Below are 25,539 nucleotides of genomic sequence, written 5' to 3' on the forward strand. Positions count from 1 at the left end.
TTAAGGATAAAACGCTCTCTGGGGAGAGAGATTGCCTCCTTGTTGCATAATCCTTGCAGACATTGGTTTTGTTGATATGCTTTCCTGAATTTTAGGCCTGGGAGGAGATTTTGGTTTGCTGAAATATTCTGCAATGGGCATTTTCATATTATTTCTTCTTATAAACAATGTGGGCTTGTGCTCAGCCTCTGAAATAGAAAAAAGAAAAACTAAGTAAGACCAAAATTGAGACATCGAATATAGTTTCTGCCATGTTTTAGTACCAAATGACACACACACAAACCCCCAAACTATATGAAGTTTAGGTGAATTAAATATAACCCCAATTCACAAAAGAATCTATTCTTATCTTTCTTACCACCTGCTCATTTTTAATGAGTCATTTGTTCCATAACATGCAGGATATGTTCTATCCTCTCAAAATCAAACATTATTTTGAAAGGAATTCATTAGAACTGGTGATCGTAAAGATGATAGGCAAGGATGGGACCAATGAAAGAAAGGAAAAGGATTTATGGTCCTGATAGACAAAAAAGAAAATTGACAAACAGATTAGAACAAGTTCATTATACTTATAAGATCTCCCCAAAACCTATAGGGTCAGACTCAAGCGGGAATAAGAATTTGGAGAGGTGCTGTCTATCACCACTGGAAATGAAGAAGTATGATTGAGGCTTCTTATACAAAACTTCTTCAAATATCCAGACAGAGGCCAACAGGTAAGACATGAAGTTGAATAACAGAAACCATCCCTGTTGTGATTTTGTAGTTCTAGGGTGAGGAGTTTGGTAGAAGTCAGACACAATGGACTATCCTTGGTGTGTCAGAGTAAGGGAGTATTTTCTAACTTCTAAACTGTCTTTCTTATCGCCTGTTAGCACGTATAGACTCTTTGGGGTTTGGTTAACCCCAACAAAAGCTGCTGGGGTTTAGAGTGACCTCAAAGAACTCTGATCACCATATGATTCCTGGTATAAGAGAAACTTGGAGAAACCACAGGACAGACTTTTGTTTGAGGCTTATCGACATACTTCCGAGTTGTTGCTCTGTGGTCATTGTTGTTACACTTGTTTTAAGGTTAGGCGCTGCCAAACACACAGGGACATTTCAGTTGGCCTATTCTGGACCAAAGTAGGACAAGCTACAATTCTTTATTTTTCTTGGTCCAAATTGTAGGGTGTGGTTGGGCTTCTGGTGAGGACACAACTCTGTCCTCTCCCATACTTCAGCTGTCTCATAGAGCATCTGCTCACGGCCGATTGCCATGTTACTGTTTTCTCTGATCAACTTGGTTTCTAGTTAAAATAACTTAGCTTGACAGTTAAGCTATGAAGAACCAAACTCTGAGATCATTGTGTTTTTGTTAGGTCCGTGCAGGGCTTCTCCTATCACCGGGTTGGCAAGACTAAACCTATGTTTCCTGCTATCCTGCTATCTTACTTCTCAAAGAGTATCTGTCTTTCTCTGATGGGGCACTTTGCCTTTCAAACAAAGTTAAGTTTATGTCAAATTTATCTCGATGAGAAATTCAGTGGACACTCTCCCTTAAAAGTAACTAGAAATCGTCATTGAATTTTACTGCCTATAAAACCATAGATCCTTGTCTGTGTCCCTAAAGAGTTCAATACTTACTGGTTTCCCTATACCAACTCAGTAATTATCACAAACTGTACTTAACCTTTTGGCACTTCCTTACTTCCTTCAGATCCTTGACTTGACACTCTAGATAATTGGAGAAGAGAAAATGAAATTCAAAGATACAAACAAGTATTTTCTATAGACTGCACTATCATCGATAAGCTAAGTACATATATATCTTAAATATTCTATCCCAATTCTTTGTTTTTCAATGCAGACAGCATTAAGTGTACTTTCCAAAGAAAAATTCTTCTGATTTTGAGTAAACATCTAAACAATATCATACATTATTCACTAATGTAGAAAGACTGACCCTATTTCCCAGTTTCTCATTTTATGGAAACTTTAAGGTGGAGACAAATTGCAATACAAAATTCTCTGTCTCAGTGATTTTTAAAGTGACTTGGGTCTTGAATATTTATTTTCTCTTGATTTCAGCTTTTTAGCCAACTTTTTATTTTAAAGCAACAAGATTTTTTCTCCCTACTTAAATAATATCTTATCACATTCTTTCACCATATTATACATAAATATGTATTTTCTTCTGTCATTGAAATAATAAGGTTTAAGAAAAATTTATATTAAAATAATTTCCAATTCCTGTCATAGTTATTTTTCAGTCTAGCGGCGTCCAGGAGTGTGCCAGAGAAAATTAAGTGAAGCAATTTATTTTAATCTAGCATTGTTCTACACGAAAAAAAGTGATACTTGTGTGATATGCATTTAACAAAATACATAACAATAATACAATTTCAGTTTCCTTTATTGCTTCCATTTGTAGAACAAATGAAAAAAACTACATTTTCTTAGATGTCTGGATGGCTACAATTGGATTTAGAATGATTCTCATATTACATTCATGAAAATGAAAGAAAATAAATACACACTGTGGTCATTTACCGAATAAAGAAGAGACTGAAGACATCCGCATGCTTAGTGTTTTGAAAGATAACAAAAAGCAAATTAAGTCTTTCTGTACTACGTACCCTGTAGGTAGCCAGTATATCGATTTACCTGGTTGGTTGATGTCCTTGCTTCGTTCTGGTCAGCACTTTCAATTGTGCAGGTGAATTTGGGGGCGATTTAACTTTGGGTGGCTTTCTAGTCTCTGCTGTTAGATTTGCCGTGCTGTTTCTTCGTTGGGCCAACAAGTTTATTTCAGCCAGTTCAGCATGAATCAAAGCTGAGACCCACTCTTTTTCTGCTTTTAAGAAAAAGGGGGTAGGCATGAAGGTTATAATTATCACGTTGGCTAGAAGCACGGGATTCATTCTTTTATCCAGCACTCTAGTGTGAAAAGCTGGTAATACCTTTTCTGAGTAGGCATTTATCTGTGAGTCAAGGTTTCTGTGGAAAAGTTGGTTCACATCACCCTGATTTCTGTGGACCTGTCATACTACAGAGCAATGGAATACAGTGGAATAACTTTTAAATATTGAGTACAAAACCCAGCCTTTCAGGCTGCTGCCAAATAAAAAAAGAAAACATACCTATTCAAAATAATAAGTACGATATGATCTCATTAAAATAGACTAACAAGTAATAGTTAGGAGCATATCTCTAAAGATATGTACAGAAGTCATAATGACGGAAATGATGTCTGTGATGATTTGATTGATTATTGCTCTTCTTTTCTTGTATTTTTTCTGGTTCAGCTGGGTTTTTTTCCCCCAACAATAAGCCCATATTATTTGTGCATATTTTTTTAAAGTTACATCCTTAAAAAGGAAAAAAAAAAAGATAAGAACTAAAGACTCCTACCCTCAAATACTTCTTAATTGCTTGCCAAGTAGTCTAGAATTCCTGGATAAAAGACAATTTCCAAAGTGCTCCCTATTCAAAAATATTAGTCTATCCCTAACTCACTGATATTTCCCAACCTTTATTAGTGCAGATTCTCAAAGAGTGGCCGCCAGACCAGCATTATCAGCATCATCTGGGAACTTGTTAAAAATACAAATCCTCGGGCTCCATCCACCTCCAAAGTTCTGCCTGTGTCAGTCTGATGACCAGCGAGGTTTCAGGACAGACACTCTATGCTACTTATGGTTGTCCCACCTGAGACTGGCATATGCTTTCATGGAACAGACCCCAAAGGCCCCAAAGGAGGCTCAGAGAGGACTGAATTGATGGCTTTGGTGGGGAAACTGGCAAGGCTGTTAGAACCTAGAACTTGGAAGGCCGTGCTACGGCCATCCGTACCGGAGAAAGGAAACAGGCTCTGTGCTCAGAGTCCACAGCAGGCCAGAAAATATGCTCAGGGAGACCCCTGGGTGTGTGCACCTGGAGAAGCAGCACAAACCAGCCCTGGACACAGTGCTTCATAGCAAACCCCAAGAAGTCTAAATTAGGGCATGCCGAATTTGGGGTCATCGAATGACCAGTTGCATGCAGTCAATCACAGAGGACTGCAGAGACTCGGATACTGAATCACTAGGGAAGTTATATTGCAACAGTATGTTTGCAAAGCCAAGGTAGAAAACTTCAGATATTGGCACATCCCTACTTTCTGATGATACACTGAGCTCCGTGTCTGCAAATGCTTATTTTACTCTCACCTTTTGAGCTTGCATGAAGCAGCCACTGTAGAACTTCTGCCAGAGAATCAGTGCGTAAAATGTGACAGAGCTTCGCCAGAATCTAACAGAAAATATTAGAGTCACACAGCGAGCAAATACACGGCACAAGGGCTATAATAAGATTTTCTTTACTTCCTCCACAATCCCATCTTCCCAAATGTCACTCTGAGCGTGAAGCTCGATTAGGTCAACTGGGATTTTAGCCTGGGAACCAGATTTCAAACAGCGTACAGTGGAACCTTAGAACAAAACATCTCCAATACCAGTAAGGATTTGGGGTAGGCGATACAATGTTTCTCTTCTTTTGCCTGCTCAGTACCCGCATTTTCTGGAGGAGAGATTGGCTTTTCTTCTTTTGGGGGAATGGATCTTTCCCCGCTGTACCAGAGGTTTTAACGGAGATTTTCCAGTCACAAAACTGTCCCTGTCTGTACTGCCCCTCTGTACAGTGCGTGAATCTAGCTGGAGTCATTTTCCCTCAGTTCCCTGAACACAGTCATTGGGCCAATGGGTGGGAAATATAATTCCCTTTTGTCAATCCATCCTTGACTTTTTTATCTGGAGCTAAGGGCTGAAGTGTGGATGACAGAGGAGATAAATATATGAAATAACTGTAATAAAACTGGACTATAATAAATATTAAAGTACAAAACATTAAGCACAAGTAACGATGTTGCCACTTTGATCCTAAATTGTGTCTCCTCTTAGAATTTAGACGTATCTGAAATTCAGTCCTTTATACCCATCTGCCTACCAAATGTATCCACGCAGATACACGACAGGTACTTTGAGTCCAGATCATCTAAAACTAAACCCATCTTTCTCTACCTTGGACAGCTCCCTTGCATCTACAATATGTTCCTAGACAACACGTTCAGTAAATTCTTTCTTCTAAATATTTCTCGAATCTCTCCGTTCCTTTTTACCCCCTGGCCCTGACCCAGTCTAAACTATCATCAGTTCTGGCTTGGGCCGCTCTGCAACATGCTTTTCCCCAGGCTGCCTGAAATTTTTTCTTTTTTAAAAAAGATTCCCTAGGCTACTCTGCCTCTAATGGTTTTTTCATCAATATGATGATTACACGTTGCTTCCGCTTCTTCTAACTTAGGATCACTCAGTGATCAACTTTGAGAGACTATAATTATCCCTTTAGTGAGAGGAAGTCAAATATGTCCTTTAAGGAAATCTCCTGCATTCTTTTCATTGAGTTTTTTTCTGGAAGGTACTTAATATATTGGCAGGTGAATTTGATCTGCTGAAGCTTGATTTCAGGATTTGAGATTATAGACCTAGAGTAGCCCCTCCTGTAGGGCTAGAGCATCCTATTCTCTTTCTGGGGTTTCAGTTGAATTCCTGGTGTGTTCAGCAAGGTCTCTCTGCTCTGGCACGTCAGAACGTCAGCATCTCTAAGCGATGGGCTACCTCCCATTAGCTTTCTTCTGCCAGGTCTCAGAATCTCATCCTGTGCGTGTGCGATTTATGCTGAACTGAAGACTCATGGAACCCTTTACAGATTTCTGGAGCTCATTCTCTCTGCAGATTCCTCTTTGTAAATTCCAGCCACCTCAGAATCCCCAAACTCTGAGCTCTGTTTTCTCTACCTAGGGAAGACGTTCCTCTCGGTTTGGGCTCCACTTCTCGGTGCCGTGATTAGGAATGTGCCCCCGGCTGAAATCTAGGTTGAGTGTGGAAATCATCCCAATGGTTTCCCTTCTCTCAACTGTCATAAATCTATACTGTCTGTTGCCTAATGCCTGAAAACAGTCTCTTCATGTGTTTTTCCCAGTGATATAGTTATTTACAGCAGGAAGCTAAGTCTTGGACCTAATCCACCATTTGGAAGCAGAGTACCTTCCCTGCAATTTTGCCTCCACCCTCCAGATTAATTCTGCATATTGTATCTAGAGTGATTTTTCTAAAGTACAAATCTGACCATGTAATCCTTACACTTACAAAGTAATTTCAGTATAACTCAGTGTTTAAAATTCTTCACTAGCTTCCCACAGCACTTCAGATGAATCTGAACACCTCAATACAGCTTGAAAGTCCTTTATTTCTGGTCTCTGAAGAGCTTCGCCAGCCTCATCCCCTGCAGCCTTCTCCCCGCACTCTTTGAGTCTGCCATATTGTTTTTAGTTCCTTGAATAAACAGTGCTCTCGCCTCTTAGCTTTAGATATGAAGGTCTCTTGTGTGGGAATGATCTCTTCCATATTTCTTTTCATCTTTTAATTATATCTTAAATATTCTTTAGGTTTCTTTCCCCTTGAAGAATCTCTCAGCTCCAAAATCTCCTCCTAAATGTTCTTACAATGTCTGTACAATCCCTCTCATAAGCAGTGTGAATGAAGGAATGAACTATATTCCCAAACCCTAGTATTTTGTCATTGATATTAGATATTTACAAAATAAATGAAGGTGTTTGGCAAACTTTTCATGTCAATGGTAAAGAGACTATTATTTCTGTAAATTCAAGATTTTTGAGAAGAAGTCTAAAGACAAGATAGTAAGAGACACAGAATTTTGTTTTTCTTTTCCTCTAAAGTAGTAATTGTGAAACTGTATACTCTTTCATACACACCCCTGCACAAACATATCTTGCCTTCATAGCCACTCAGAGTTACCAGCCTCGATAGTAGGAAATTAGAAGATATTTCAGATTTTTTTTGTAGAAGGTATGTAAGGTTGGAATACCACTAAAATGAAATCTCTTTCTAGGATTCATTTATACAAGCCAAAAAATTTTGGTAAGACCTATTTTCTCACTTTACCCCCTCTTTTTCATTTATTTCCAAATAGCCACCAACTATTTGATAAAATTCCATGCTGTGTATGTGCCAGTTAATAGTTTTCAAGCAAAGTGATGAGTGCTGACGAATCGGTTGTGAACAAGATAGAAAGGATCTCTTCCTTCAAAGAGTTTACATTTTAGTGGAATTTGTATTAATGTCCAGTTAAGTCAATATCTGTGAGGTAGAAGATGCTTTTGGGAGGAGGGCCCTTTAATTGATGCCCCAAAGTCCAGTTCTACAGGATCATGCTGCTGGTCTATTATTGATGTGCTTAAGGAAGTAAGACAACCTGACTAAAACTGCAGTCAGTTTATGGTTTGGTTGCATAGATCAGATGTGAGCATATCAGATGACATATTATAGAGAGGGCCTATGCCAGCTGATTTTCTACAGTTCCACTTTGATCTCGGTAGAACTTTTCTTTTTAATTTTTTAATAATTACTCGACGCCTAGCAGTTATTTAGGCATGAAAGATAAAGCAGGAACCAAGACAGAGGAGTGTGAGATCCTATAAGATTTTAGTGTGAGTGGGGTGAGAGGCAGAGACACTATTGAAACAAATGAATACAAACACATCAGATAGGCATGCGCTATGTCAAAGATAACAAAGGGTCGTAGGATAGAGAGTAAGTAGGCAGCTACTTTAGATTGGTGATCAGGGTAAGTATTTCCGAGAGAAATTTTTACTGAGACCTTAATGAGAAGAAGGTGACCACTGAGAGGACCAAGGAGAAGAGATTTCTTAGTAGGAAAAGTTCCTAAAGGTGGGAATGAGCAAATTATAGAGAATCAGTGGTGCCAGAGTGTGGCGGGTAACATGGACAGTGATTCTGAAGACTCTATATAATCGGGAGTCTTTCACCAGAAGCATCTGGAAATCATGTATAACCCCACTCTTGTCTGCAGATACTCCCCTCTTCTCCATCCCTTTTATTTTCCTTCCCAGTTTTAATCATCAGCATAATTATACCCCATGCCACTGTTACATTTTACTTTTGAAATAGTCCCTTTTCGGGACTATTCAATAACAATCCTCAGAATCTGCTCTGCTATTTGTAATTGCTACTACGGATAACTCATTTACAACTGTTAGCAAAGTCATCATTACAATGCTTTCAGCCTTAATTCATTGCAGTGGGTCTTACAGTGAGGCAATGTGGAGGTTACCAAAAGGGTCTAAAGAAGGAAAACAAAGGAGGAAAACAAACATCAGCCGATTGATTCGCTCTTTGTTATATGTCATTCTCAGAAATAACTGTGGCTGGAGAGAACCTTCCAGTAGTCTGATATGACACATTACTATAAATATAAATATAACTAAGTTTATAACCTCAGGCAGAGTAGGTTTGAGGAAAGAGTTTTCCACAGATAAGAGGCAGAGATGAATGTTGATTGGAGGAATCACTGACTTCAAGTACGTGAAGGAAATTATACAGGCACCAGCAAGAAGTAGTGCCTCCCAAGCATCAAGGATGATAGAGAAAAACATGGGAAGAAAGAGCCGAGTTTGTCGGCAAATGCCAAGGTCTTCATTATGTCTAAATTGAAGGTTGTGTTTCTGTAACAGCGACTGGTTGTGGTCCATATATACAATGGAATATTACTCAGCCATCAAAAAGAACGAGTTCTCAACATTTGCTGCAACATGGACGGCACTGGAGGAGATAATGCTAAGTGAAATAAGTCAAGCAGAGAAAGACAACTATCATATGATTTCACTCATTTATGGAACATAAGCAGTAGGAAGATCAGTAGGAGAAGAAAGGGAAGAAGAAAGGGGGGGTAATCAGAAGGCGGAATGAAGCATGAGAGACTATGGACTCTGGGAAATAAACTGAGGGCCTCAGAGGGGAGGGGAGTGGGGGAATGGGATAGACTGGTGATGGGTATTAAGGAGGGCATGTATTGCATGGTGCACTGGGTGTTATACACAAGTAATAAATCATGGAACTTTACATCAAAAACTAGGGATGTACTGTATGGTGACTAACATAATATAATAAAAAAATATTATTAAAAAAAAAAGAAGTAGGCCTTGCATTTCAGTCTAAGTGGTTTTAAATCAATTCAGTTGTTAAAGGGGAACCGCTAAAGAGTCTTAAGGATGTTAGTAATGTGATTTTTTTGTATGTTCATGCTGTTCCCAAGTTACAGATTTAGTAAATCTGCCTCTTACTTTGATTTCCTGATCCAGATAGTTTGGTATGCAAACAGTGTTCTCTTTGACGTCAGTCTTGGTACTCATCACCTCTGAAGAACAAGAGTCAGCAGTAGAGCATGGTTTTGGAGGAGACAGTGGCTTTTTTACCTTAATTTCTTCCTGAATCAAAGGTATAATATAATCAATATGCATTCGCATCCACTTACATTTAGTTGAATATAAAATGAATGAGAAATATTGTAGATAAATAAGAGATAGACATGAAAGTAAAGAGAGGTTAGTTTTAATCTTCCCTTAAAAATCTAATGATCAAATATTTGCATTTGGAGACAGAACCCATAGTGATGTATTATTTACTTTTTATGAAGCCATCTTTTTTTTTTTTAAGATTTTATTTATTTATTCGACAGAGATAGAGACAGCCAGTGAGAGAGGGAACACAAGCAGGGGGAGCGGGAGAGGAAGAAGCAGGCTCCCAGCGGAGGAGCCTGATGTGGGGCTCGATCCCATCACGCCGGGATCACGCCCTGAGCCAAAGGCAGACGCTTAACCGCTGTGCCACTCAGGCACCCCTGTGAAGCCATCTTAAACCCTTGGTCAAACACCAAGATAACAATTTTTGAATAGTGTGTAACCTTTATTATCTTGCTCCTCCAGATAACAACCAACTTATAACACATGAGATTTTTCTGTTAAGTTAGGAAGATTTATGACAGGAAGAAGACAGTCCAGAGATTCCACGCAATGTCTGTGAAGACATTACATGCTGCTTCCTTGCTCTGCTGACTGGCAGCTGAGAGCTGGAGAATTAGAGAGCTCAGCTAAATTACTTCCCTTGACTAACTGGAAGAGGAAAGAGAAAGGCTATTTTCTTGTTCTGGGAGGTAAATATACTCTATAGTTTAAAAATAAAAAAGATTATAAGAGCTTTAAGTCCAAGAAGAATTATAGAAGGACTTAGATCTATGTGCTTATTCCAGAGAAGGCGTTTAACCTTCAGAAGTGAGTGATATTTAATACACGCAGAAGCCAGTAGCCGAATATGTCGATAACCGGGGACTGTGATGATTGGAATTGATGGAACAATACTGAACTATTGTAACGAAAATAAAGCTATATTGCATACTGATGCATTCTTTTGTTAACGTTTATTATGTAACAAGATTTTCTGTTTTAGGGAACAGCAATATATATTTTTTGGTTCAACCCTTCAACTGGATGCAACGAAAAAGGCAGATTAAGATTTAAAGTAATTAAAACTGTTGAGGAGTGAATAAGGCAGGAATTAATAGCCCAAAGTAAAGGGGAAGTGAGAAGTCTCAGCTGTAGGGAGTACGGTAGCCATTTTTGCCCTAAAGTCTTTCTTTTGAGAGTGAAAACTTTTCTTCTGAGAGCTTACAAGGTCCTGAAAGACAGGACTTAAAACTCAGGACCCAATTAAGGGCCAACGAAGGGCTACAGCCTGAAGATGAAAGTGACCTAGAAGTGCAATGGTCCTTAAAGAAATATAACCCAAGGTCAAGGTTTGAACTTGGCTTAAGTTAGTAGAGGCTGGTAGGGCCTCTGGGTCCTACAGAAACAAGCACAAAGTTCTCTTTGGAAAAAAGTGCTTTTATCATGAACTTCAGATTCCTACAAATAACTTTTCATACATAATGTCCAGCCACGAAGTCATGAGGCAAAAAGAAATTATAGGGCAAATTAGAAAAAAATTTTAACTTAAATGCTGGTAACAAAAATTATGAAAGCAGTTAAAACAATCCTCCAAGAAGAATTTATATCTAAATATATATTTTAGAAAGATAAAAGAGTCAAGTAAAGAACAATAAAATAAAGTATGTGCATGGAAAGAGGGAAAAGATAACATAAATCAACAAAATAGAAAAGAAATATATAACAGAGAATCAAAAAACCCCACAAAAATTAGTTCTTTCTTACACTAATTGATAAACTACTATGGACACTGATCAGGAAAAACAAAGACATAAATTAACAAAACTGATAGGTAAAAGGATACATCTTTTTTTTTTTTAAAGATTTTATTTATTTATTTGACAGAGATAGAGACAGCCAGCGAGAGAGGGAACACAAGCAGGGGGAGTGGGAGAGGAAGAAGCAGGCTCATAACAGAGGAGGGGCTCGATCCCATAACACCGGGATCACGCCCTGAGCCGAAGGCAGACGCTTAACCGCTGTGCCACCCAGGTGCCCCGTAAAAGGATACATCTTACAGATCCTGGGTAGATTTAAAAATGAATATGAGGTTATTATGTATAACATTATCAATAAATTAGAATGTTTCAATGAAATGAATAATTTCATAAACAAAATCATTTCAAGAAGAAATAGAAAACCTGAATAGTTTGTTCTATAATGAAACAGATTTCAAACCAAAGAATGTTATCAGGATTGAAGACAGTAATTTTATGATAAAAGGGTCATTTCATCGAAAGGACGTAATAAACCTAAATAGTAATAATCCTAATAAGAGAGCTTCAAAATACATGATTCCAAACTGATATAAGTACCATGTACTAACTGATTATGCCACTGGAGCTCTGAAAAAACTGATATAAATTAAAAGAGAAATATACTATAGTCAGGGATTTCAACACCTCTTTCTGAATAATTGATAGAAAAAGTGGAGAGCAAATCGGTAGGCTACGGAAGACCTGAATGACAGTATCAACCAACCTAACTGGTATTTATATTACATTCTACCCAGCAACAGCAGAGTGAACATTCTTTTCATGGCACATGGAAAATGTATCAAAGTCGACCATATTCTGGGCCATATAACAAGTTTCAATAAATATACAAAGTTTCAAAGTACACAAAGTATATTCTCTGAATGCAATGGAATTAAACTGGAAATCAACCACATAAAGATATCTTTAAGATACCCCAATATTTGGAAATTAAACAACATAATTTTAAGTAACCCATGGATAAGAAATTTAAGAGTAAATTAGGGAGTATTTTGAACGGAATGAAAATGAAAGCTCAACATTGTAAAATTTGAGGCATGCAGCCAAAGCAGTGTTTATTTAAAAAGATTATAATAATATATGATCATATTAGGAAGGAAAAATATCTCAACTCAGTGACCTAAGCTTCCCTCTTCTATAAAGACATGAACCAAAATCAATGAAATAGAAAGAGAAAATCAGAACAAGAGATATCATCAATGAAATGAAAAGTTTATTCTTTGAGAAGATCAAGGTAACTACCAAACCTCTACTTAGACTCTTAGAAAAAAAGAAGACACAAGTTCCCAATGTCAGGAATGAGAGGCAGAACATCTCTACAGATCATATAATCATTAAAAGGATATGTTATGAATGACTTTTTATCTGTAAATTCAACAACTTAGATGAAATGGACAAATTCTTTGAACAATAGAAACTACCAAAGCTCCCTAAAGAAGAAACACATAACCTGAATGGTCTATATCTGAACGGTCTATATCTATATGAAAATAAGAAACTGATTTTGTAGTTAAAAACCCTGACTCAGGGGCGCCCGGGTGGCACAGCGGTTAAGCGTCTGCCTTCTGCTCAGGGCGTGATCCCGGCGTTATGGGATCGAGCCCCACATCAGGCTCCTCCGCTATGAGCCTGCTTCTTCCTCTCCCACTCCCCCTGCTTGTGTTCCCTCTCTCGCTGGCTGTCTCTGTCGAATAAATAAATAAAATCTTAAAAAAAACAAAACAAAACAAAACCCTGACTCAAGGAAAACTCCAGACCCAGATGGCTTCACTGAAGAATTCTACAAAACTTTTAAGGAAGAAATAATATCAATTCTACATAAAATCTCCCAGAATTTTAAAGAGAAGTTCCCAACTTATTCTATGAAGCCAGTGTTATGCTAGTACCAAAACCACAAAAGACATTACAAGGAAACTGCCAACTTATGAACATAGACACAAGAATGTTAAACAATATTTTATGAAATTAAATATATAAAAAGGTTAACACAACATGACCAACAAGGGTTTTTTCCCAGCAATGGAAGGGTAGTTTAACCTTTAGAAGTTAACCAATGTAATTCACCATATTAGCAGATTGAAAAAGAAAAATACGATCATTTCAAATAGATGCAGAAAAAGCATTTGGCAAAAACCAATCCCTATTTCTGATAAAAGCTTTCAGAACACTAGGAAGGAAAAGGAACTTCCTCAGCCATATGAAGGGCATCTATAAAAAACCTGATGTCGCAATCAATGATGAAAGTATAAGCTTTTCCTCTATAATTAGGTGCGAGGCAAGGGTGTCTGCTCTCATCACTTCTATTCTACATTGTACTAGAGGGTACCCTTTACAGTAAGGCACAATAGAGAGGTAAACATCATGTGGACTTGAAACTATGATAGAAAAATTTTAAATTTGGGTTTCATCAAAGTTATAAATTTTGGTTCTTCAAAAGCCACTGTTATAAAAAACAAAAGGTAAGCCTCAGACTGAAAGAAAATATTTCAAAATGTATATGTGACAAAATAATTTTTATCTAGAATATATAAAGAACCTTTAAAACTTCATAATAAAAAGACCAGCAACCAATTTACAAAGTGGGCAAATATTTGAATACACATCTCTCATAAGAAAATATAAGGATGGCAGGTAAGAACATGACAAGATGTCAACCTCACTAGTCATCAGGGAAATGGAATATTACTCAGCCATCAAAAAGAATGAAATCTTGCCATTTGCAATGACGTGGATGGAAGGAGAGGGTATTATGCTAAGTGAAATAAGTCAGTCAGAGAAAGAGAAATACCGTATGATTTCACTCATGTGGAATTTAAGAAACCAAATAGATGAACATAGGGGAAGGGAAGGAAAAATAAAATAAGATGAAAACAGAGAAGGAGGCAAACCATAAGAGACTCCAGGCTCTAGGAAACAAACTGAGGGCTGCTGGAGGGCTGGGGGTGGGGGGATGGGGTAACTGGGTGATGGGCTTTAAGGAGGGTGATGTAATGAGCACTGGGTATTATATGCAACTGATGAGTCACTGAAATCTACCCCAGAAACTAATAATACAGTATGTTAACTAAATCGAATTTAAATTAAAAAAAAATTTAAGCTGTAAAGAATATTGTGAAATGTTACCTTTTCAGAAAGGTATGTGAAGAAAAGCAGAGGAAATGACAGAAGTTGAACTAAATAAGGTAACTGTAAATAGTTGTTTCTTTACCTTTTTAATTGCTAAGGGATTCTCACTGGAAGTTTTGAAGCACTCCTTGATTTTTCTACAGGGCTCTGAAATGATATTGCAGGAAAATATATTTAGATCGAACTGAAACACTTTCTACCACATGACAGACATGTCACTTGCTGAAATAAAAGAGAGGGTATCTGGATTTCAAATAAGGTCAACTCAGGGATCTGTTTATAAATGTTGGAAACCTTGCAGGTAAAGTTATACCACAATAACATAATAAAAGTATATTTATATTTACAAAACTAGTTCTATGCCCAGGAAGATGATATAAAGAAAGACTGGAAGAGTTTTCTTGATCTGGGTAAACTAGTTTTTAAAAGTACATATTTCAGTATAAGACATGTTTTTCTGTTTCCTGTCCATATAACTGACACTTTCCCTGATTAAAGAGATTTCATGTGTGCTGTTTGCCCTGTAGCCAGAAGGAGATGCGTGCTGAGTTATAATTACATTTTTTACTTTATTTCTTATTTCATCAGTCTCTCAACCCTACACATTCCAAAGATTCATCTAATAAAATCACTCTAAAACCATTTAAATATTTGCTTAATCTCCTTCTGCACTAATTTAAAGATATATTCTCTATAAGTAACGCTATCTTTTTTACCGAAGCCACAGTTAACACAATTTCTTACAAGATGAAAAGATATTGTGCATTTCCCAATAGTAACTGAATTCGTTAGTTCTAGCTGAAGAAAGAAAAATATTGTGAAGTTACCTCTCTCCAGAAGAGAGCGGGAAGGAAGTAGGAAGAACAGAGTTATGGGCGGTGAGCGAGTCTGTTAAGTTAGTGTTCACTTGTGGGAAACAGAAACCACTCTATTTTAAGCTAAACTGTAAATGAGACAGGGAATTAGGTGTTTGCAGTCTCAGTGGAAGGGCTGGAGCAGTGAACCCACAAATCGCTTGAAGAGCGGCACCTTGCACCTGGCCCACCCAGGGGGGCACAGTCTTTATCACAATCAGGACAAAGGGGAGTCAGGATGCCACTCACACTTCAGTTGCTGTCACAACATCTGTGAGACTAAAGATGAGGCACTGGGTCACTGCTGAGATCTGAAAGCCACCGTATCTGCTGACATTGCCCTCTGACACCCATAAATCCAGAATCTGAACACTGGGATATTGTAGCAGGAAAAGCCCGTGTCTCCCGTCATGCTTGAGAGCCGACAGCAACCAAAAAGATCACCTGAGCCCCACATCTGAAATATAAATCTTAGCAGATGGCAACACTTAACTCCCAACTGTTAAGTTTCTGGGGTTTATGGTATAAGAAGGGACACCAGAGAGAAGGTGGAGTATGTGGGTTTTGATTCTTTATTGCTACTGGGTAAGGAAGAGGAACGCTTGAAAGGATGAAAGGAGTTAACAAGTGTGAAGACTTTAGAATGGAATCACATGGTCCCTCTTACTGTTATCCTTTGAAAGATAGTATATTTTACCACATTCTACCAAAATAATTTTCATGTGCCCTGAAACTTCCAGTAATAAGAGAAAGAGAACTAGATACAATTTCCACCATCCAGAACTCCTTCTATTTTACCTAGAGCTTTAGATTATGCCACTAATGATTTTTAAAATGTATCGGTGTAAGACATACAACATAATGATTTGATATATGTATATATTGCAAAGTGATGATCACAGTTAAGTGTACTTAACTATCCCCTCACAAAATTACCAGTTCTTTTCTTGTGATGAAAAATTTTAAATCTACTCTTGTAACTTCCAAACATACAATATTGTTAACTATATGTTCTGTTGATTAATCCCTTTTTGTTTCAATTCAGTAATCATTGATTAATTGATTACTGAAGATCAAACGCTGTGCAGGGACCTGGGGACACACCAAGAATACCAGAAACACAGAAGGCAATGACACTGCGCCCTGAGCTTCAGGAGCTGACTGTCTCACGGGGCGGGATGGAAGCGTGCAATTCCATCCCTACTGCATTTCCCTGACTCACTTTTTGTCGCAGTGGTTTCCTCATCAATGTTGGCTAAACATACATTTTTAGTACCTCTTAGATACTTTTGTCAGGATTAGAAACTAGAACCACACCAAACAGGTTTTGGACATAATAAAGACAATAATAATATTTATTAACATTATCGAACTACTGAAATGAGATTAAATGAGGGAAAATTTTTTATAATGAATAGCTTATTTCATAGCAAGAAAATTTCATGACTATTTAAGAATCACGGCAGCTATATTGACAATCATATAGACTACCCTCCCTGCCCTCCCCACCCCCGCCACCCCCGATAGTTTGCAGGAGGCCTCAGGAAAGATTTCATTAGTTGCAAGGGACTCACCAGAATGAGGCCGTGGGGGCACCTTGACCTGGTTTGGGGCTGGCGAGGCTCCTCTGACAGGGCTCTGAGGGGCTGCAGCGCTGGGTGGGTAACCGCATTTGGCAAACGGTATCTCATCCTTCTCTAAGTGGTTGAACTGGCCAACACCCCACAATGCTCCCAATGAGTTCTCATCATCATTCACAGTACAGATGGGAATATTATTCAAACCTAGGTGAGTCACGATAAACAGACCAGACAACCACATTAGGTTTTGGGTAGATTTTCTTTGAACGATCAGCCATTTCCCAACCAGATATTGCTAAGTCTACACAAGCTGTCAGACTACACATTGTTTGAACCGGCGCTAGGCCAATGTTCTTTGAAGGTCAGTGTGGCAAATTATGTTTGCAATGCATGCTTCCTGAAAATGTTCTGCCTTCTCGTCAGCCTTGAGAACCAGGCTCACACCTTTGATGTTGGTGTGGGAGTCAAGGGCAACAGATCTGCCTCCATCCCAGACAGACCTCGCATTTCCCAAGTCTTATGATGACGAAGGAATTCTGTTAGCCCTCTTCACGAACACCACATTCAGGTGTTTGAAGCATCCAGATAGTCTCAGTACAACAAGGCCTCTGAAGAGACATACACTGGCCCAGCTTTTGTCCTGGCAGAAGGTATGAACAGCTGCAGGAGCTTGGAAACAGGATGAGGTAGACTGGGGGGAGGGAAGGAAGGAAAACGCGGTACAAAGGAACCCCCTTCCTCATGTCCAAGCTTTCTAGGCTCCTTCACTCTCCTGTAACAGTAATTTGCCTTTGGCTTACATATTGAATTATAGACAGATCCTCTTTTTGGATCGATGCCAACTCATGACATATTGACGGCTTAGGAAATGAAAGTGTGTAGGCCTTTGTTCTATGTTAAACAGTGAATTACGAGACATAGGAATACGTGGCTGCTTTGTTTCCAAGAAAGGTGCACAGGAAGCTTCTGGATAGTGTTTTCCATACTTGCTCACTTTTCTCAATTTCCTTCTAGGACTATCAGTCCACCGCCTTCTTATCTGCTCAAATGACGTCAAAAAGGTCTTTGTTGAGAACTCTGAAAGTTACCCCATCACGCTCCGTCCTTTTATGCTCTTTTGTTCTTCTGTAGCATTCGTCGCCTATCATATCTGCTTGCACATCGCTCTGCGGAGCTGCCCTAGAGTGTAAGCTTCACGAAAGCACGTATTTTGTCTGTTTTGCTTGCTGCTCTGTTCCCAGTGTCTAGAATAGTGCCTGGCACAAAGTTGATGCTCTGTGATTATTTATCAAATGAATTAATAACACAGCCAAATATAAAGCTTTTATTTAGTCTGATACTCAGAACTTTACGGATGGTAACTGCTGCTAAATAGGAATGAGAATAAAATTTTTGAAGATAACATCACATCTTATCATTTTATCTTAAACACCTGAGGTAGTGATTGACCCAGGTGGGTAATGAAAAATTGCCTACCAAGTGAAATAAAATATTAACATGGAGATGAATCAATGGAGAAATCCCTATTTTCTCTGCTATCTCCTTTAATTAAAAAATGGTTAATAAGCAATATGAGAGAATTCAATCTATCCAAGAGTCAGGAAAGAACTACATAAAAATGTAAAAAGTGCAATGTCATTCAAGTGGCTTCAGAGTCAAATGGGACAATATTAAATGATTTAAAGGTAGTCGGGGAAACGTGAAACCCAACCCAGCAGTGAAGGAGATTAGGACAGTATCAGTGGGAATTTCATTAACTTCCTTGAATATACAGAGGAATTAGGTAATGGAGTCCTGAGCTCAGGAAGGACCAGCTCCCCATACCGGGCATCAAATTTCTGTTCCAGTCATGATTCTGAAGGACTCACCTTTCAGAGACTGCCAGGTGAAGATTCAAATTTCACATTCCTGCCTAATTTTCTGATTGACATCCAACCTCAGTTTAAGGAGAAAATAACTCTAATTTTGTTTTTGTCCAAGGTAACTGTTTCCTTAGTTAATGGTGTGCTTTAACATTGGGAAGGTTTCAAATAAAAGACAGAAATAATAAAATACAAAAACTACATACTATTCTTATTCATGGGTTAAGTTTAGTAAAAACTATTGCATATGTGTTTTTAAAATGTATGTAATATTTAAGCAGAAAAGCATGAGAATATCATTAAGTTGGTAAACAGTAAAGAAATATTTTAAATAATGTATATGTCTGTATTTATGTTTAATTTATTAAATTTACAGGAGTTATTTATAGCTTGGTAAGAATCCATGTGATAAGGATGTGACATTTTTAAAAGAAAGCAAATCTACTTAATGAGTAATTGACATTTAAACTTTTAAAGGTATTTTTTTACTAAGTTTGTAAATGGGACTAAATATTAATCAAAGACCCCCTTGAAGTTATTTTTAAAATTTTCTAGATTTATAAGTAAAATAATAAAATTTGTAAGTTAAATTTTAAATGTTAAAACAAAAAGGTTTACAATTTTAAAGTTTACTTTAAAAATAACAAGTAACTGCAATAATCTTTATTGTGCTCAAAACTTTCCATCAAGGATGCCAAATACTTACTATCAGGGTAGCTAGTGCTATAAAAGTATTAGTATTCCTTTCACACCCTCTGTCCAAGCCAACGATGACCCAGCCTCTGCAGAGGAGAGTGGGGGTGTGGGCTGTGTTTCTTCCCCTTGCTCTTCCACTCTTCCTTCCCCACTCACTGCTTTCAGCTCCTCTGGAGTTGGGGTGGAGGATGAAGGAATGGTGAAGGGGACACAAAGTCTTACTTGCTTAATGGTTTTAATTTAGTGTTGAGGCATCTGTGAAAACAGATCTGTAGGGCAGAGAAGAAATACTGTTTCTTTCCCTCACAAGGTATTTTTGTGGGTTCTTTGAAGACCCCTGGCTGAGGAAATCTCTGACACTGTTCACTGCCATGGGTAATGTATCTACCAGATAATTGCTAACATCTCTTCCTTCCCACCTTCACCCCAGGTGAAATGTCACCAGCCTCTTTTGGCTGGAGTTGTCCTATTATCTTGTCCTCTTGGGCTGGGTTCTTGCAAGACCGTTCTCGACCAGCTTCCTCCTGAGTGTCCACTTGAGCCCACAGGAAACAAAATCCTTTGCCTGGTCTTCTGTGCGAAAGCAACTTAATCCCAGTCTGTGCCGCTGACACAGCCAGCTTCAGCCAGCTCCAGTCAGCTCTTGTCTTGAGATTTTAGAAGAGAATCAGACACCATTCTCTGTGTCCTCCATAACATAGAAGATACAGAACAAGTTCACCCCAGGAATAGTCTCCCCATAATCCACTGCAGAAACAGTGTAGGGCAGACCAGGAACAGCACAGGCAAGGAGCTAGCTAGCCAGTGAGCTCTGTCTCCTCTCTAGACATTCTCCATACATGGTTCCCTGACAAGCCCTGCAGGTCCAGGTGAAGGCGGCTACCACTGCTCCTCATGGAGGGGAAGGGGAGTACACAGCACCCCAGTGACTCTTTTCAAAGAAATCCTCATTCTCATTCCTTTCTATGAACTTTTCTCTAAAGCAAAAGAGCCCGGAGATAAGCTACCATCATAGGGCCAGTTTTTAAATTATCTCTTAGCAAGTCACGCGTAGATGATCTCAAAATTTGGCTTTAGCAAAAGTTCCAAAAAGCCTCATTTAATTCCACGACTAGATATAATGCTTTTTTGCCATGAAGTAGTGATACTCAGATTTCTTTGGCTACTGTGCCCTTTGTTCAAACACATTTTACTCCATCTTTATCTCTTACCCAGATCTCTAGGACTCTTCAGAATACAGTTAAAAACTTCTGCCAAGCAAATGTAATATTTTAATATAATCATGTCTATAAATTCAAACCTTCCCTATACTATGTAATAGAAGAGGTTGTAGAGATCACTAGTTTGTAAATTAAATGGAAAATTTTCATCTTTTACATGCACTATTCCTTCTTTCCTTAAAATCATTTCTCTCCATTTTCAGAGACAACTTTTTCCATCCTAGCACCTCTGCTATTTCTTTTTGGTCTCTTTCTCTGGATTTTCTGTGTCTACACATCTCCGTGTTTTTCAGAGTTCTGCTGGGATTTCTTTCTTGGGCAACAACGTTGCTGTTTTCAATATGCTCCTGCTTTTCAAATCTACTTTACAGTCTCATCTAAGCCTTAGGCTCCAAGTCTCTGCTTGGTCATTTACTCCTGAATGTTCCGTTGGCACAAGTACAACATGTTTGTCTGAAATGAAGCTTTTAATCTTACCTCCTGTGTATGTTCTTCCTCCTACATGCTCAAGACTGAGAGTTGGTCCACTATCCACTCTGTCAACCAAGCTAGAAAACCCTGATAGTAATTCTAGACTTTTTATTCCGTCCTTAAGTCCAGTAAATGCCGAAGTCCTGCTAATTGTTTCTTTTTAATGTTTATCATGTATCTCCCAATCGAAACCTCTGTCAAACGCATTCTTGACACTCCTCCAGTGGTTTCCCTATCTGTGTACTACATCTGAACTCTCATCATACTCCTATCATTGCACATAACACAATGTATTATAGTTATTTCCTTGTAGTCTTATCTCTTCCAAGTACACTGTGAGCAGAAACTGGCTTGTGTTGTGTTGTTAGCAAAGTAAATGTATGTATCACAAATAGAGACTTTAAATTGACATTTCCTAGACTGAATAAACTTACTGATGATTTGATTTTTAAGGATTTATCTATGAAAATAAGATTAGATCTCACAGACTAGAACATTTGAACGTTGGTAAAATGGACCGTAAGAATTATCGTTGGGGTAAAACTAGAGAAATTAGTTGTAGTGTCCTTGTACTGAGTATGGGTTCAAAGCACATAACTGTTAACACTCAAAATAAAGCAGCTTGCTGCTCTTCTCTTCCTCATACAATTCCAGTTACTAGGCTTTCTAAAATTAGCATGAATATCCTTGAAAGATTTCCAAAGAAAATGTTCTATTCAATTGAACGTATATTTATATGCGGACATATATTACTATACGCAAGGCTTTGTGGTAGACATTGCAGGGGATTTGAAAACAGTCCCTTGCCTGCCAACAGTTTTATATTGTATTATAGATATAAGATAATTCAAGGCAGAATGCGAATTAACATATACAGGAGTTATTTGTAATTTACTTTAAAGTATTTGAAAGTCAGAAAAAATATTATACTCAATTTGGTAGTATTTGCCTCCATAGGAAAAAAAAGTTCTAATTAAATGCAATGCATATGCACTCCAATGTTCATAGCAGCAATTTACACAATAGTGAAACTGTGGAAGAAGCTGAGATGTCCTTCAACAGATGAATGGATAAAGAAGATGTGGTTCATATACACAATGGAATATTGCTCAGCCATCAGAAAAGATGAATAGCCACCATTTGCATCGACATGGATGGAACTGGAGGGGAGTATGCTAAGTGAAATAAGTCAAGCACAGAAAGACAATTATCATATGGTTTCATTCATATGTGGAATATAAGGAATAGCAGGAAAGACCACAGGGGAAGGGAGGGAAAACTGAATGGGAAGAAATCAGAGAGGGACACAAACCATGAGAGACTCAACTGCAGACAATAAACTGAGGGTTGCTGGAGGGGAGGTGGGTGGGGGAATGGAGTAACTGGGTGATGGACATTAAGGAGTTCATGCGACGTGATGAGCCCTGGATGTTATACGCAACTAATGACTCATTGAACATTACATCAAAAGCTAATGATGCATTATATGTTGGCTAATTGAATTTATACATAAATAAATATATAAAACAATGTTTTCTCGTACGGATTTTGAAAAACTCTGCCATCAGATTTTGCCAAGACAATAGATTCCAAGCCATCGATGACTTCTTTATTGTAATATCTGTTTGTTTTCTCTTGGCCTTCATTTTCCTGACCTTCTTTAGGAATTTGTCTTTGATGGTCAGTCACCCAGCCATTCTCACTGAATCTCGCTTTACCTCATAACCCTCTGATGGCTTTCTCTGTGCTGCTCATCTGGGCTTTTCTCTTGCTCTACCCCAAAGTTCAGGCATCGCTTCTCCGCTCCGCTGTCTGCCCTGGCCCATCCGTGATCCCTCTCACGTGGATGACTGAGTCAGCCTTTTAACTGATCTCTCAACCCCTACAGAGGGCCCTGTTCCTCTTTCACTTTCAGCTAGAACGATTTTTTAAAGAATGAAATCGCTTGCTCAAGGACACACAACTAGAAAGCTGAGGTCGAATATGAACTCTACTTCAAATTTATCAGAGGCTCTAAAATTTAATCTGGATGTAACGTAAGCTTCCTTCTCTCCTTCCACAAGAATTATCTCCCACGTGACAGGCACTCTAAGAAACGGAAATAAGTGGTGAGCAAATCAGACACATCTTCTGCTTTCAAGGAGCTCACAAATTCATAGAAGATGTTTGATAATAATCAAATAAAATATTTCAACATAAGCTGCAATAATTGCTGTAGCAGATGTGGGGGTGCCTCTACCCGAACCGTGCCTTCAGGACCAACACACTCATCTGTCCACCCGACAGATGTGTCGGCTACCGATGGCTCACGCTGAGTCCCTGTCTGGGAATTGCTCTCATTGTGCTCTCATGCACAATGAGAACTTGACCAGAGAGTGGTTGATGGGGTTACAAAGGCCTGACCTCCTTGCTTTAAGCTGAGACCCCTCTATAGAGTGGTGCATGGCTCCTTATGGGACTGACTGGCGCCTCTTTTGTCTGCATCACAGTTCAACCTCTGTCCAATCCTGCTTCCCTGGCCTCTTATACATGTTGTTCCTAAGAGCAGTCCCCAGTAAACCTCCTTCACACAAATCTCCATCCCGGAGTCTATTTCCGGAGAACCTGACCAAAGGCAATTGCTCTGATAGAGTACCATGAGAATATACTATAAGGAAATTTAATTTAGATTCAGGATGTGGAGCTTAGAATATCTCTTTTAAGGTACATTTAAACCAAAACCTGAAAAATTAGAAACAGCAAATAATGAGGGAGTTTTATTGCAAGAGGAAATACTATGAGTGAAAATCCAGAGGTGGGAAAGGTCTTATATGTTCAAGGAACTTAGGCAAGTCCAGTGTGGCATATATATAATGAAGATGGGGGAGGTGGGCGAGTATTGATAGGAGATGAGTCATAAGAGGCAGAGGCCACATCATAGGGAACATTTAGTCTATGTCAAGATAGACATTATCTTAAGTGCAAGGGAAGTCTCTGAAAGGTTTTTTGTTTTAAAGATTTTGTTTATTTATTTGACAGAGAGAGAGACAGTCAGCGAGAGAGGGAACACAAGCAGGGCGAGTGGGAGAGGAAGAAGCAGGCTCCCAGTGGAGCAGGGAGCCCGATGTGGGGCTCGATCCCAGAACGCCGGGACCACACCCTGGACCAAAGGCAGACGCTTAATGGCTGAGCCACCCAGGCGCCCCTCTGAAACATTTTGAGTAGGACATTTAAACAGTTAAATTTGATTTTAATATGATCTTTCTTGTTCTATGGAGAGTGGACTGGATGAGGGCAGGAGTGGAAATTGAGCAGTTAGGAGGCTACAAATTGCAAAAGTGGTAGTCAGATCAAGAGATAATAATGGCCTAGAATGGAACTGTAACCGTGGCCGTGGAGAGAAGTGGCTTAATTTACAAAATATTTAGAAGAAAAAGTGACAAAATCAAGGGAAGTATTGCAAGAGGAAAGGAAGGAGAGGAAGGAGTTCAAGAATGGCCCAAATTGTATAGTACCACTTACTAGTTAAGGTAGACTAGTCGGAGAAACACACTTTTGAAGGAAGATCCAGAGTTCAGTTTCAAAGAGCAAAATTCAAGGTGCCCATGAAGCATCAGTGCCTCACATAAAGGTCAAGCAGGCAGTTGACTATGGAGGTCTCGATCTTAGAAGAGAAGTCTGAGTTTATGACACACATTTGAAAGTATTTGGCCTATAGACGGTATTTGAAACTTGTGAATGAGTAAATGGGAATAGGGTCACAGTATAGATTAAAGAGAGAAAATGGCCAAGGACTGGACTGTGAGAGACTCCAACATTTACTACAGACTCAGAAAGAAAAAAAAATCGGGGAAGGAGAAGTCAGAGACAGGAGGGAAATTAGCAGTATATGGTACTAAAGACACTAAATTTTAAAATGTGAAGAAAGAAAGAAAGAAAGAAAGAAAGAAAGAAAGAAAGAAAGAAAGAAAAGAAAGAAAGAAAGAAAGAAAGAAAGAAAGAAAGAAAGAAAGAAAGAAAGAAAGAAAGAAAAAGATGGGGAAGGCATGAGGGAAAGATGGAGGCAAGGAGAAATGGAGGGAGGGAGAGAGACAGAGGGAGGAAGGAAGGGGAGAAAGAGAAAGAAAGAGGAGAGAAAGTGAGAGAAAGAGGGGAAAGGGCTGGAGGATAATATAAATGCATCCCCAGGGCTAATACAGCATGTAAATGCCAGCATGTCCAAGCAGTTTGTTAAAATATTGAATACTTCTATACCAATTGGTCAGTCATTGCTATGAGCTGTTTGGCACCTCTCCAGGTCCCTTTCCTAACAGTCAAGAAATCCCAGGATTAACGCCTGGCACAGAGGATGCCTACCGGCTCTGCTCTATCTCCAAGGCTGGCATCTTGTCTCAACAGTCAACGTCTGTGCCTCACCATTAGTTAAATATTTTGAATAGTATCCCTGTGTTTACCCACAAGAATAATCAAGGAGCCCAAATGCAGGGAGAGAGAGAGACATTCTAGGACCTGGAGTCACCTTACCTTTGATGTGGCAGACCCTCCTGGGATGAGGGGTGTGCCGGACTAGAAAACAGCCTCCATTTCTAGCCAT

General features: G+C 38.8%; 1 protein-coding gene across 1 annotated transcript; it reads right to left on the bottom strand.

Annotated features, from left to right (window-relative positions):
- On the bottom strand, nt 1-25,539 carry CUNH4orf17 (chromosome unknown C4orf17 homolog). The gene is made up of 8 exons (XM_008707246.2): nt 25,470-25,539; nt 16,712-16,921; nt 14,366-14,430; nt 9,185-9,328; nt 4,197-4,278; nt 2,653-2,839; nt 1,679-1,722; nt 1-188 (listed from the first exon to the last, which is right to left on the bottom strand). Exons 1-8 carry the CDS (start codon nt 25,537-25,539, stop codon nt 1-3), a joined length of 990 nt encoding a protein of 329 aa, XP_008705468.2.

Source organism: Ursus maritimus, unplaced genomic scaffold, assembly GCF_017311325.1.
Source record: "Ursus maritimus isolate PB19 unplaced genomic scaffold, ASM1731132v1 scaffold_8, whole genome shotgun sequence".
Taxonomy (NCBI): Eukaryota; Metazoa; Chordata; class Mammalia; order Carnivora; family Ursidae; genus Ursus; species Ursus maritimus.